Source organism: Gorilla gorilla, chromosome 4, assembly GCF_029281585.2.
Source record: "Gorilla gorilla gorilla isolate KB3781 chromosome 4, NHGRI_mGorGor1-v2.1_pri, whole genome shotgun sequence".
In the NCBI taxonomy this organism is placed as follows: domain Eukaryota; kingdom Metazoa; phylum Chordata; class Mammalia; order Primates; family Hominidae; genus Gorilla; species Gorilla gorilla.
The window spans coordinates 21,848,274-21,861,075 of record NC_073228.2 but is presented as its reverse complement, the minus strand read 5'-3'; the positions used below and the strand labels follow the sequence as shown (position 1 = coordinate 21,861,075).

Sequence of the window (12,802 nt, the reverse complement as noted above, 5' to 3'; positions counted from 1 at the left end):
GATGTTAGATGTATCAATCTGCTTACCATACAGATTATGCAAATTACTCTAATTGCAATGGAAAGAAACTGGAGAGTTTTAAGCAAAGAGTGACATACTTTGGCTTTGTTTTAAAAGAGGGCTGTGTGTAGTGGGTCACACCTGTAATCCAAGCACTTTGGGAGGCTGAGGCCGGCAGATCACTTGAGGCCACGAGTTCAAGACCAGCTTGGCCAACATAGTGAAACCCCTAGTGAACATTTTGCTGCTTAGACATTTCTCTACTGAAAAAAAAAAAAAAATACAAAAAATTAGCTGAGTGTGGTGGAACATGCCTGTTGTCCCAGCTACGAGGTTGAGGTATGAGAATTCCTTGAATCTGTTAGGCAGAGGTTGCAGTGTGCCAAAATTATGCCACTGCACTCCAGCCTGGGCAACAGAGCAAGACTCTGTCTCAAAAGAAGAGAATAGAAAATAGACTGACGTGTAGGAAGGGCAAAAATAGGAGACCTCTTAGGAAGTTGTTGCCATGGCCTACTAAAGACAGTGGTTTTGACAACAGTGAGAATTGAGTAGATTTAATATCAGCTTAGAAGTGAACTAAAGGGCTTGCTGGTAGTTGACATGATGATTTAAGGGAGAGTCATGAGACCATATGCTTGCATATCAGATACTTTTTTTTTTTTTTTGAGAAGGAGTCTTGCTGTGTCACCCAGGCTGGAGTGCAGTAGCACTATCTCGGCTCACTGCAAGCTGCACCTCGCAGGTTCACACCATTCTCCTGCCTCAGTCTCCCAAGTAGCTGGGATTACAGGCACCCGCCACCACGCCCAGCTAATTTTTTTTACTTTTTTTAGTAGAGACGTGGTTTCACCATGTTGGCCAGGCTGGTCTCGTACTCCTGACCTCAGATGATCCACCCACCTTGGCCTCCCAAAGTGCTGGAATTACAGGCGTGAGTCACCGCGCCTGGCCAGAATACTTTTTAAAAAGGTACATGTAATTAAATTTTCACTGATTTTTGTTGTTGATATTGTTCAAGCAACAGAAATTATCCCTGGTTAACACTAGCAGAAGAAAACATTATTGGAAAGATAACAGTTTGGCTTATAGCATCAAATATAAGAAGATACAATCTGATTTGAGCAGAAACAAGAGGAAAGGCAAAATAACAATCTTGTCGCAGAGACCGCCTCGTAGGGAGCTGTGACTTGCCTCTCTCTTTCAACACTTAGATGTACACCACCTCACCACTGGCCTCTTGACTGCCTGCCATTCCCTTAAATAATAGGAGTCAGCAACTCTGTGTCACTTCCTCAAGATTCAGCCTAGTTCGTGAAGTTCTGATTGGCCACTCCTAGGTCATGTGGCCCTGCCGCACATGAAGGGTGAGAAAGCACTGCAGTGAGAGGTGGCTTCTGATACCTTCTCTGGCCTCATCCTAATCCCAGTCATGATCATCTCTTACCTCATTGTTGAAACAGCTTTCTGGTTTGCCTCCCTCCTTCTGCTCTTAAATTTCCCCCAACTGATGTTCCAATGGACAGCCGGCATGATCTTGTTCAAATGCAAAAGTTATCATGCAATGCCCTTGGTTCAGATATTTCAACAGCTTTCACTGTTCTTGGGAGAAACATTCAAATCTTTACCTACGAGATATTTTATGCTCTGGCTCTCTCTTTCTAGCCTCATTTCTCCCTCATTTCAACCCATGCCCACACTCAGGTCTTTGGAAAGCATGTCCTATGCACCTTTGAAAAGATATTGAAAAGATAACAGTTTAGCTTATAGCATCAAATATAAGAAGATAGAATCTGATTTGAGCAGAAACGAGAGGCAAGAAACCTTTGCATGAGTCATACAGCCTTTGCAAATATTGTTTTCTCTGCCTGGGAAACATTTTTGCTTCCTCTTCTTATTGAGTTAATTCCTCTTCTTCTTTCAGATTATAGCTTGGGCATGCATCTCTCCCAGACTAGATAAGGCCCTGTATGATAAACTATCAGAGGAGAGAGATTTATTGAAGTTAAGGGATAAGGATGACTATAAATAAAAGAGAGCTTCCCAGGTGCTAGCTATTATGCGCTTTCATTTTATGTCATTTATTCCTCACAAAAACATTTTGAGATAAATTGACTATTGTCCCCATGATTTCAATAAATACAATGAGGCTTACAGATACTGATTCCATGCAGCTAAGATGTGGCAAAAAAAAAAAAAAAACGAGAATCCAAGTCTTTGATCTTCATATTCCTGCCCTTTGACTATTCTGCTGTTAGACCACATTCTGGAGCTTGGACTGTACCCACGGTAGCAGGAGGAGAGATACTTACATTTCAGGTTTAGAAATGATCGCTCTGGATGAAAGAGGCAATAAATGAGTTGAAAGGCTGTTATGTAAACCAGGTGAAGCCAGGTGAGAGGTCAGGAAAGCCTGCATTCAATGATAAAATGCAGATGCGTTCCTGTAATGATAACTTCTTATGAGAACCTGGTCTTAAAATTAGCTTAGAAAGAGGGAGGCTGCAGCCAAATCACACCTATCAATAGTGAGAGCCTTAACAACCAGATAGTGACTGTACCTCAAACAAACAAAATAAGATAGGGAGCAAGGTCTGAGTTGAGAGCATTTTAACCTAAGGCTAGGAATGATGAGCTCACTCTGAACTTGAATGTCAGGCCCTAGGCCAAACCTTCTTGGATGGCCCTGGTTCAATAGTAACCTCCCTCCTTGCTCCAGGCCCTTCTCCATAGTATCACTTTATATTTTGTGTCCTCCATGATAGTTACTGCTATCAGAGATTGTTCCTTTGTATGGTTTTCATGTTTGTTGATACCCGCCTCTCCAATGTAAACTGCAATTCTGTTTTCCGGTGCCTAAAAGTGGATGGGTCTGTCACATAGTAGGAACTCATTTTTTTAAAAAAAAACTGAATGAAAAGAAAACAAGAATGAAAATAATTAGTAGCAAATACTCCCAAGGGGAATGTAGAGGCTGTTGGGGGAAGTGGTTTCCTTATACAATGAAAGGAGGCTGAGCTGTGGTCTTTTAAAGGAACATCAGATCTCATGTTATCTGACTTCTTTGCCAACCCAGATCCAGCTCAAGGTAAAAATCTAAGCAACTCGGGCTAACATCCAACCAAGACAGGGATGGGCTGGCTGATTTTCAAGATAAGAATAAGAGAAAGTTTCAGAACCGTCTTAGTAAAACATGTACACACAATTTAAGACAAAGAATAAGCATGATAATCACCTTGTGGATTTCTTTAGCCTGTTAACTTTGCTAATCTTGTCAGTCTTGTCTCCTTTAGGCTCGTTCCTAAAGTAATACATAGCAAAGGAGTAAGCAGTAATAAAATTTTTAAACTGAGTTGAATAGATGGGTGTGTGTTTGTGTGTGTGGGTGTGTGTGTGTGTTCAGATATGGGTGTTGACAACAAGGAGCAGGGGATCTCCCATGTAGTGATGGCTGTAAAAAGAAAGGAAAGTTGGCTGGGCACAGTGGCTCACATCTGTAATCCAACACTTTGGGAGGCTGAGGCTGGAGGATTGCTTGAGGTCAGGAGTTCAAGACCAGCCTGGGCAACACAGCGGGACCCTATCTCTAAAAATAAATAAAAAATTAGCCAGGCATAGTGGCACACATCTACAGTCCCAGCTACTTACTTGGGAGGCTGAGGGGGGAAGATGGCTCCAGCTCATGAGATCAAGGCTGCAGTGAGCTCGGATCATGCCACTGCACTCCAGCTTAGGTGACAGAGCAAGATCCTGTTTCAAAAAAAAAAAAAAAAAAAAAGGAGACGAAAGAAATAAAAGTCACCTTGTCCCTGGGGCTTTGAGGAACTAGTGAAAGGACAGAAAAGTGGCCCAGGTTGCTTTGTGGTAGGAAACAGTGGTACTATTCCTGAGCTTAGATAGAAATATATACTGGGAACCACAGGCTCTCTGCCAGTGTCCTGCCAGTGGAGCACCCTTTGAGAGAGTGAAAGCAAGTGTTCTGATATTCTACAGAGGATGAAACTCAGTTCTCATGGTGTTACTGGAAAAGGCTCCTGATCCAGACCCCAAGTGAGGGTTCTTGGATCTTGCGCAAGAAAGAATTCGGGGCCAGTCCACAAAGTAAAGTGAAAAAAAGTTAATTAAGAAAACAAAGGAATGGGCCAGGTGCGGTGGCTCACGCCTGTAATCCCAGCACTTTGGGAGGCCAAGGAGGGTGGATCACGAGGTCAAGAGATCGAGACCATCCTGGCCAACATGGTGAAACCCCGTTTCTACTAAAAATACAAAAGAAATTAGCTGGGCGTGCTGGCGGGCACCTGTAGTCTCAGCTACTCAGGAGGCTGAGGCAGGAGAATTGCTTGAACCCGGGAGGTAGAGGTTGCAGTGAGCCGAGATCGCACCACTGTGCTCCAGCCTGGAGGCAGAGCAAGTCTCCGTCTCAAAAAAAAGAAAAATAGAAAACAGAGGAATGAAAGAATAAAGAATAGCTACTCTAGAGACGGGGCAGAGCATTCCCAAAAGCAAGAGGAGGAACATGCCCACCTTGGGTGCAATGCTTTTATATATGTAAGATAACAAAGCAAAAAAATCATGGGGGAGATGTGCTTTACTACAAGAGCTTTTGACAAAGGATTGTTTATTTTTGTGTAACTACAGTCTTCTGCAAGAATTTATATCATTATCTTTAAAGTGAAACTGATTCTTAGTTTAAGAATGCTTTTGTTCTTAGGATATCAGGACATCAGGACATTTCCTGGGTCTGTTAGGTCGTAGGTCTGTTCAGTAAACACGATTAACTTATTCTCTTAACTGTAAATATCCTGTTAACTAAGAATGCCTAACCTCCTGGGGAATACAACCCAGCAGGTCTGAGCTTCATTTTACCCAGCTCCTACTCCAAGATGGAGTCCCCCTGGTTTGAATGCCTTTGACAATGGGGTTCAGATTCAAACAATAATTATTGAATGACTCTTGTGTGCCTGGCACATTAAAAGGTGGCTTCCCATTATCTCATTCAAACTTCACAGTAATTTGGTGACATAGGTATCATAACCTTATTTCATGAATTAGTACCATGAGGCTCAGAGAAAAGTTATTTCCACAAGATGCCCAGGAAGTTGAGGGCAGACCTGGAACTGGGGTCCGCCTCCTAATTCAGGCCCTCTCTGCAATACCGAAAACCATTTTATTTTAGACTATTTATTAGATTGGTGCAAAATAACTGTGATTTTAAGTTTTGCACCAACCTAATATTAAGGGAATTTGATTTCTAAACTCGGTAACTTAAAATTATAATTTATATTGTTTTGGTGCAATCTTGACATCCAGAACCATGGAGAAACGTAATCCCAGATTCTACATTTCTTCTACTTCTTTATAAAACAGCATTTGGGGAGAGGTAGGATTTATAATCAGGATGTAGATACTACTTAAGGAAAAACTGGGCTAGAAACAGGATCTCCAGATAACGTTACTAGTGATGCTGATACACTGGATTTCTTCCCAGCTCCAGCTTTCATTTACTTGTTTGCTCATAACATATTATAACCCCGTTCTATAGTAAACTGGCACAAGGTTTTCTTAAATTGATTCAGGAGGAGAAACTGTAAAGTTATATCAGGAGAGGGGTAAAATCCACATTCACCAAAATGGAGGATTAGGGTTAGGGGTTAGTGCTGAGAGGGAGAAGAGAACAGAAAGGGAAGAAAAGGTGTAGGACACCCTGCTCTGGGGATGAGAAGGGAACCTAAGAATGCCATTGACTTGTCACCAAAGGAGAAACTGAAGTTAGAGAGTCAGGGAGTATTTGGAGAAGCATGGACAGTTATCTAGTAGGTTCTGGGTAAAGCAAGAGTTCAGTGGCCGAATGAAGAGCTCCACCTAAGCGGGTCTGAATGTCTTAGGAGGATTCCAGGCCTCAGGCTCCTGCATAATTCTACGGCAAGGGCAAGAAGTTGTAAAACAGGTTTTGAGCAAAATAGCCACATAGATTAATTTGGCCTGGCATTGTCCTAACTCTTAATAGCTCTCTCTCTCTGCTCCTCAGCACCCAAAGCCCACCCAAATGTACCAACCAACTGCACCTTCCTCTACTGGCCTACTCTTCATCTACCCCGGGTCCCATCCTCCCGTCTCCTGCTCCTCCCTCAGAGCTCCACCTAAGCCTGTCTTCAAAGGCAATGACCTGCATACAGAATTAGGCCATCTCTTCTACTCTCCACCCCATCAGCTCTCAAATTTCCACCAAAACTTATCTCATCTTATAGTCGCCAGGAAAGCAACTTGAATAATGATGACTTCATGTGTTAACTACCTCAGGTCCTTTACATGGTAAAGAAGGCACTCGTTACCTCAAACACCACAGACATTCAGAATTGTTTTCTGAAGAAATTTTAGACCTTTTTTGTGGTGCATCTCAAAGTATACAAAGCACACACTTCATAGTAACATATTATGTTAAGTAGATGCTAGAGGAAAGATCCAGTTTTATCACCAGTGTCTTAACCACTGTGTTGTACACTCGGTATGAGCTTACCTTTGAAGAGCAATCTACAAGAGGAGTTTACCTGGTAAGTCGCTGAATTTGAGAGGAGGTGGCAAAATGGCAGAGGAATTGCTTCAAAATGGATGAGTCTGATTGAGACGCTTTTGTATACTGGAAACGGGGACAAATAAGCAGGATGTGCATTTGTTATGTTGAGAATGTTCCTTGCTGTGTTTATAGCTTATTTGAAATGTACTAAATTATTAAAAGTTTCTCCTTAAATACAAAGATTTAGAAAGCTGAGGACTAAAAGTAGATCCTACTGGTCTCAGTAGATTAAGAAATGTTTCTGTATCTGAGCTTAAGACAATGAGTAAGATATGAAAAAAGTGGTTATCAGGGTTGGGGTTACTGACCCTTCTAACTTCCCCTCTCTCAGACCTCCTCGTGGGATGAAGTAAATCAGGGAGTCTCTCGCTGCTTTCCTCAGTGTCTGTGGGTATTTAATAAACGTTGATGGAAACGCTTCACCAACCTGAGTGCACTGCCTCTCTTCTCTAGCCTCATCTATAAAAGAACTCTAAGTCATTTCTAAGCCAAGAAATGGCTGTGCTTTTACTACCTTTGTCATTATTATATGTCAGAATAGACCTTACCTGATTCAGCGTTTTCCTTCGAACTTCATATTCTACAGCTTCGTAATGATAGTTGATAGTAATTTTCATTTGCAATAAAAAAAAAAAAGTTTAAACCAATGAAATAGCTGCAAGCCTGCTGTATCGGTTCGAACCCCAAGAGCGCGGCAACAAACACCACAAGGCGGTGTGGAGCAACGCCCTGTTCTAATGAGCGCCTGGGTACATACGGGCTGAGGTCTACAATGGCGTCAGCACCAAATGAGTATGCGGCAGGGGTTTATAAAGTCTCCTGTAAACAGGAAGTGTCTCAGTCTGATGTAACTGCTACGCAGTACGCGGACGGCCTCTCCTTCCGTCTTCAGCGGGTACGTGTCTTCCGGGCAGCCCTCTTCCTGCTTCTGCTATCTTGCTGACGCAGGCTGCTGACTCAAGTGCTCTTGAGCCTTGGGACTGGGCCTGAGAAGGGGGGAGTTATTCACCCTCCACCCCGCAGCTTCCAGGCCCAGGGGAAAGTCTTTCAATAGCCACCATCAGTTTCTACGGAGCAACATGGAAAAAATTACAAAAGTAGGAACATTGCAAATGCTTTCTCATGGCGGAATTAATGGCGACAAGAAAATTACGAAAGCATCGAAGCACTTTTAAGGCTGAGTTTTAATCCTAAGAAACACAAATGCTAAATATAAAATTCCAGTCAATCAACAAGTGCTAGCCTCGATTATTTAATGGTAAACAGTTGGAAAAAAGCTCAAATTAACACGAAATGCTAAATAAGAGACTAATAAATATTTCTTCTAGTTAGTGTGACAAAAAGGCCTCCATAAACTTCTTTGCTCATTGGGTAGGCTGAGAAATGGGTCAGATTGGATATGGTTTATTTGGTTACAGTTGATCATTTGGCCTAAAGACAACTGTCTTTTAAAAAATGCGTTATTTATATCTTTGGAGAGTCAAGAAAAGGATAAGTGTATAGACCTAAACAGAATCTGAATGCTTGCCTTTGGCTAAGTTGAAGTTAATGATCACAATAACTGAAAATCACGAATTTTCAGTTGTAACTTGTACCTCTCAAATTGTTATATTATTCAACAATACATTTTCCACGCACTCAAATTTGTTCACTTGTAACTTGTATTAACTGAAAATTCATTCACTTTGGAAGGTGTTTTGAAAGAGGCTTGTTTATAGCAGTTGCTGGTACCCCTGGAATTCAAAATGATGCCAACTGAATGCCTTTTCAAATAAAACCTTTTATTTATTTATTTATTTATTTATTTATTTATTTATTTATTTAATTTTTTGGCAGCAGAAAAGAGCAGAGTCACACAGTAGCTCTCGATTTATGAACAGTGTTTTCTCACTCTCAGACTCCCACCGTGTGTGTAGTTCCCTTGAAGGAACTAGGTTGGACACATTTAACAAGAAAATAATTGTATCTCCATATCTGCTTTTTAATTTGAAATCATATGGACCTTTGATTATACTTCATCCCATTCTCATGCCTCCTATGACCAGTTGAGAGGGTGGACACTGAGAACCCTACAGCAGCTTCTTCTGTTTGTAAAATATTGTTCAATGACAAGTCAGACAGATAGAAACCTCGAAAGCATGGTGGCTATTGTGGACAAAATTTGTGAAAATATTTTACATTGGACCTTCCAGTAGGCATTTTCGCAGCCCTAGGTCACATCCTGAAATTATACAATTGGATCCCCCCAAATTGGGTTGAAGTGCTGACAAAGGAGAGGATGTAACAGATCGAAACTGATCTGGATGATGGGTGAGTGAAGTGCAGGCAGCTAGAGGACAGAGATAAACCCATACATGCCTTACGGGAGTTTCTGGCTTTAAGTGGAGTCCATCCTTGTAAGTGGTGCATTAAACAAAGAGTTTATTGTAAAGTGGGCCTGATCCCTGGAGGAAAAGAAAATTGATTCTTTTTCACTGGAGGGAAGTTAACTCTTTCTGTCCTTTTGCAGCAGAGAAGGTGCTGAACACGTGTTTAGTGATGAATTTCCCTGGTTCGTTCCAAGGAGTCTTTATGTCAGGAATAGTATTTATTCATACTGCATTTTCTATGTAATAGAGAGGCAGGATTCCCTAAAGTCCCCCGTTATAATCCCTTCATCCCATCTAGCACAGGTAGACTGTGAAAAACACATATTCTAATAGTTACTAAGCTGTTAAAATTGGCTACTTTTATTTTTGTTTGTTCTGCATAGGAGTAACTCAAGATGATTTTGATGTTGCAGTTTTAAATTTCACTTTGACTTGAGCTGGGAAATCCTTTGGCCTATTATACCGTGGATGCTAAAAATGATAAGAGCTGCATGTTCTGCCTTGATGTTTTCAAGACTGAATTTGGAGGGAGAAAAATTATTTTGCCTAAGGATGTCCGTGAAAGTATCAGGAAAACACTGAAAAGCCGGAGAGAAGGGTTCAATTGTAGCATGCTCCCTTTAAGAGGGAAACGAGATTAGCAACTTTGGCAAATTTTTGGGACTCTATTCAGAGGGAAAGAGAAGAGCTGCCAGTGTCAAAAAAAAAGAAAAAAAAAGGATGAATGTTATGAGACAAAGGCAGAGGCAATTTTACACCTTTCTGAAAGCTTACCTGGGAGTAGTTTTAGCTCCACTGAGGTTAAGAAAGATGCATTTTTTTTTTTTCTTTTCTTTCAAGACTAAAGGTGGAGTTAGGGGGAAATGAGTTTAATGTGAAGTAGTACCCCTGTCAGTTCTGTTTGTCCTGGGAAGTATACAAGGAAGAAAAGCCTCCGTGGAAGAGAGAGCAAGCACCAGGTGCTGAAGGTGAGGGATTACCTATTACACTAACAATTATGAAAGTTACATTATGACATGAAAGTAGAAACTCTTTATTGCATCCTTCTTTTAAGGAAAAACCTGATTTAAACAGTTAGGAAGCTTATGACTGCTAGACACATATCTGAATTGAATTTTGCCTTTTCATATTAGCAATTACTTTGTTTTGTAAATGCCCTCATGCAAGAATAGTTTACAAAAATAAAGCAGATTTTTTTTTTATATCAGGTCAGAAAAGTTAGTGAGGCATCATTTGGGATAATCACAGTGTTTACCCAAGCCTTATTCATATATAAAAATGTTATTTTCTCTAATTGCATATTTTGCCTCTATAATGACTGGTTAAATTCTAAACTGAAATGAGTAATCAATACTGTGCAGCTAATGTTCAGATGAAGTCGTAGCTATTTTAGATGGTATGACACTGCTCCAAATTTGGCAAATTGCTATGAAGATGGACATTGAAAGCTAAAAAGTGTGTTTTTGTTGTTGTTGTTTTTTAGGTTCTAACTGAAAACCCAAACTAAGAAATAGCAACAAGTCTAGAATTCTTACTACTACAAAACTCACCTGGATCCCTAAGGGCACAGCAAAGAATGAGCTATTACGGCAGCAGCTATCATATTGTCAATGTGGACGCAAAATATCCAGGCTACCCGCCAGAGCACATTATAGCTGAGAAGAGAAGAGCAAGAAGACGATTACTTCACAAAGATGGCAGCTGTAATGTCTACTTCAAGCACATTTTTGGAGAATGGGGAAGCTATGTGGTTGACATCTTCACCACTCTTGTGGACACCAAGTGGCGCCATATGTTTGTGATATTTTCTTTATCTTATATTCTCTCGTGGTTGATATTTGGCTCTGTTTTCTGGCTCATAGCCTTTCATCATGGCGATCTATTAAATGATCCAGACATCACACCTTGTGTTGACAACGTCCATTCTTTCACAGGGGCCTTTTTGTTCTCCCTGGAGACCCAAACCACCATAGGATATGGTTATCGCTGTGTTACTGAAGAATGTTCTGTGGCCGTGCTCATGGTGATCCTCCAGTCCATCTTAAGTTGCATCATAAATACCTTTATCATTGGAGCTGCCTTGGCCAAAATGGCAACTGCTCGAAAGAGAGCCCAAACCATTCGTTTCAGCTACTTTGCACTTATAGGTATGAGAGATGGGAAGCTTTGCCTCATGTGGCGCATTGGTGATTTTCGGCCAAACCATGTGGTAGAAGGAACAGTTAGAGCCCAACTTCTACGCTACACAGAAGACAGTGAAGGGAGGATGACGATGGCATTTAAAGACCTCAAATTAGTCAACGACCAAATCATCCTGGTCACCCCGGTAACTATTGTCCATGAAATTGACCATGAGAGCCCTCTGTATGCCCTTGACCGCAAAGCAGTAGCCAAAGATAACTTTGAGATTTTGGTGACATTTATCTATACTGGTGATTCCACTGGAACATCTCACCAATCTAGAAGCTCCTATGTTCCCCGAGAAATTCTCTGGGGCCATAGGTTTAATGATGTCTTGGAAGTTAAGAGGAAGTATTACAAAGTGAACTGCTTACAGTTTGAAGGAAGTGTGGAAGTATATGCCCCCTTTTGCAGTGCCAAGCAATTGGACTGGAAAGACCAGCAGCTCCACATAGAAAAAGCACCACCAGTTCGAGAATCCTGCACGTCGGACACCAAGGCGAGACGAAGGTCATTTAGTGCAGTTGCCATTGTCAGCAGCTGTGAAAACCCTGAGGAGACCACCACTTCTGCCACACATGAATACAGGGAAACACCTTATCAGAAAGCTCTCCTGACTTTAAACAGAATCTCTGTAGAATCCCAAATGTAGTCCTAAATTGCAATTATGAGGGCTACCACTGAATCATTTTATCTTTCAGCCAATCAAGTCGTTGTAAACGTGGCTTTTTTGAAAGTGTTATGGCTATGTTTTATGATGATGCTGGGTAAGTAGAGTAAGTTAAACTTGGTAAAAGATAATCTAAAAATTCCATAGTTCTCAGTTATTAAAATTTTTCTTGTTCGCCAATTTTGTATTAAGAATGCTATTAAGCCTAATTGATTAAAATTTATCTTTTTTATTATCTTACATGCTTGTATCTTCAGTTGGAGGTGTAGTATTCAAAAATGGGGAATGAAGGCAGGAAGGAGGCTGGAATAAATAAAAATAAAAATAGACAAGACAGCATAAATAATACATTTTTAAATATGTCAACATTGATAATACAATGAAGATTTACCATAAAAAGTATCATATCTAACCAAGATATGCAAAAGATGCATTCAGTAAGCTGTAACGTTGAGAAATATAACTGTGAAATCAGCTCACCAGTTCAAGTCACTAGGTTCGCCACTTGGACTGTCTTGGTTTCAGCGAGCATAGCGAGTGGCTGTAAGAAATTGTCCATGCCACCAATTCCACTGCCACTTGCCCAGGTAGTGATCAGTGAGAGTTAGAAGCGATTTTTTCTCTAACCGACGAGGCAGAAGAAAAGTTAGCAGTATTGAAAGCAGCATTTCTCTCTTAACGTCCCTGGGAGACTCCAACAAATGGAGACCAGAAACAAGGCAACCACGACCTTGCTAGGTTCTCTGAGAAGGGGACTTTCTATGTTCATGTCCCACCTTCTTCCAGGACATGACCAAGGGACAGGATCATACAGATGAGGTGAGGGGATGGTTAGCAGCGATAAACATTCTCAGACCCTTGGAGAGAAACCGCTGCTAGCTTGCTGGTCCCGAAAGATTGCAACTTTGGCTGCTACATAAAGGATAGAACCTTTTTTGGGGGAGGGTGGCGAGGAAGATATTTATTTGTGCCCAGAAGCAGTTATGTATGCTTCTTGTCTTGGTTACT

The 12,802-nt window shown here is 41.1% G+C and overlaps 1 protein-coding gene across 5 annotated transcripts in view; it reads left to right on the top strand.

Annotated features, from left to right (window-relative positions):
• The window catches only part of KCNJ16 (potassium inwardly rectifying channel subfamily J member 16), a 58,493-nt gene extending 46,148 nt beyond the window's left edge, over positions 1 to 12,345 (top strand). For 3 of the 5 annotated variants that reach the window (XM_019028642.3, XM_004041089.5, XM_055386667.2), the window contains exon 2: positions 10,427 to 12,345. In XM_019028642.3, the coding sequence (XP_018884187.1) occupies positions 10,520 to 11,776 (1,257 nt within the window). In that variant the 5' untranslated portion in view covers positions 10,427 to 10,519 and the 3' untranslated portion in view covers positions 11,777 to 12,345. Of the gene's footprint in view, positions 1 to 7,310; positions 7,470 to 9,326; positions 9,912 to 10,426 lie in introns of those variants that run through there. The other 2 variants (XM_055386668.2, XM_019028643.3) reach the window with 2 other exon arrangements.
• The last annotated feature ends 457 nt before the right edge of the window (positions 12,346 to 12,802 follow it).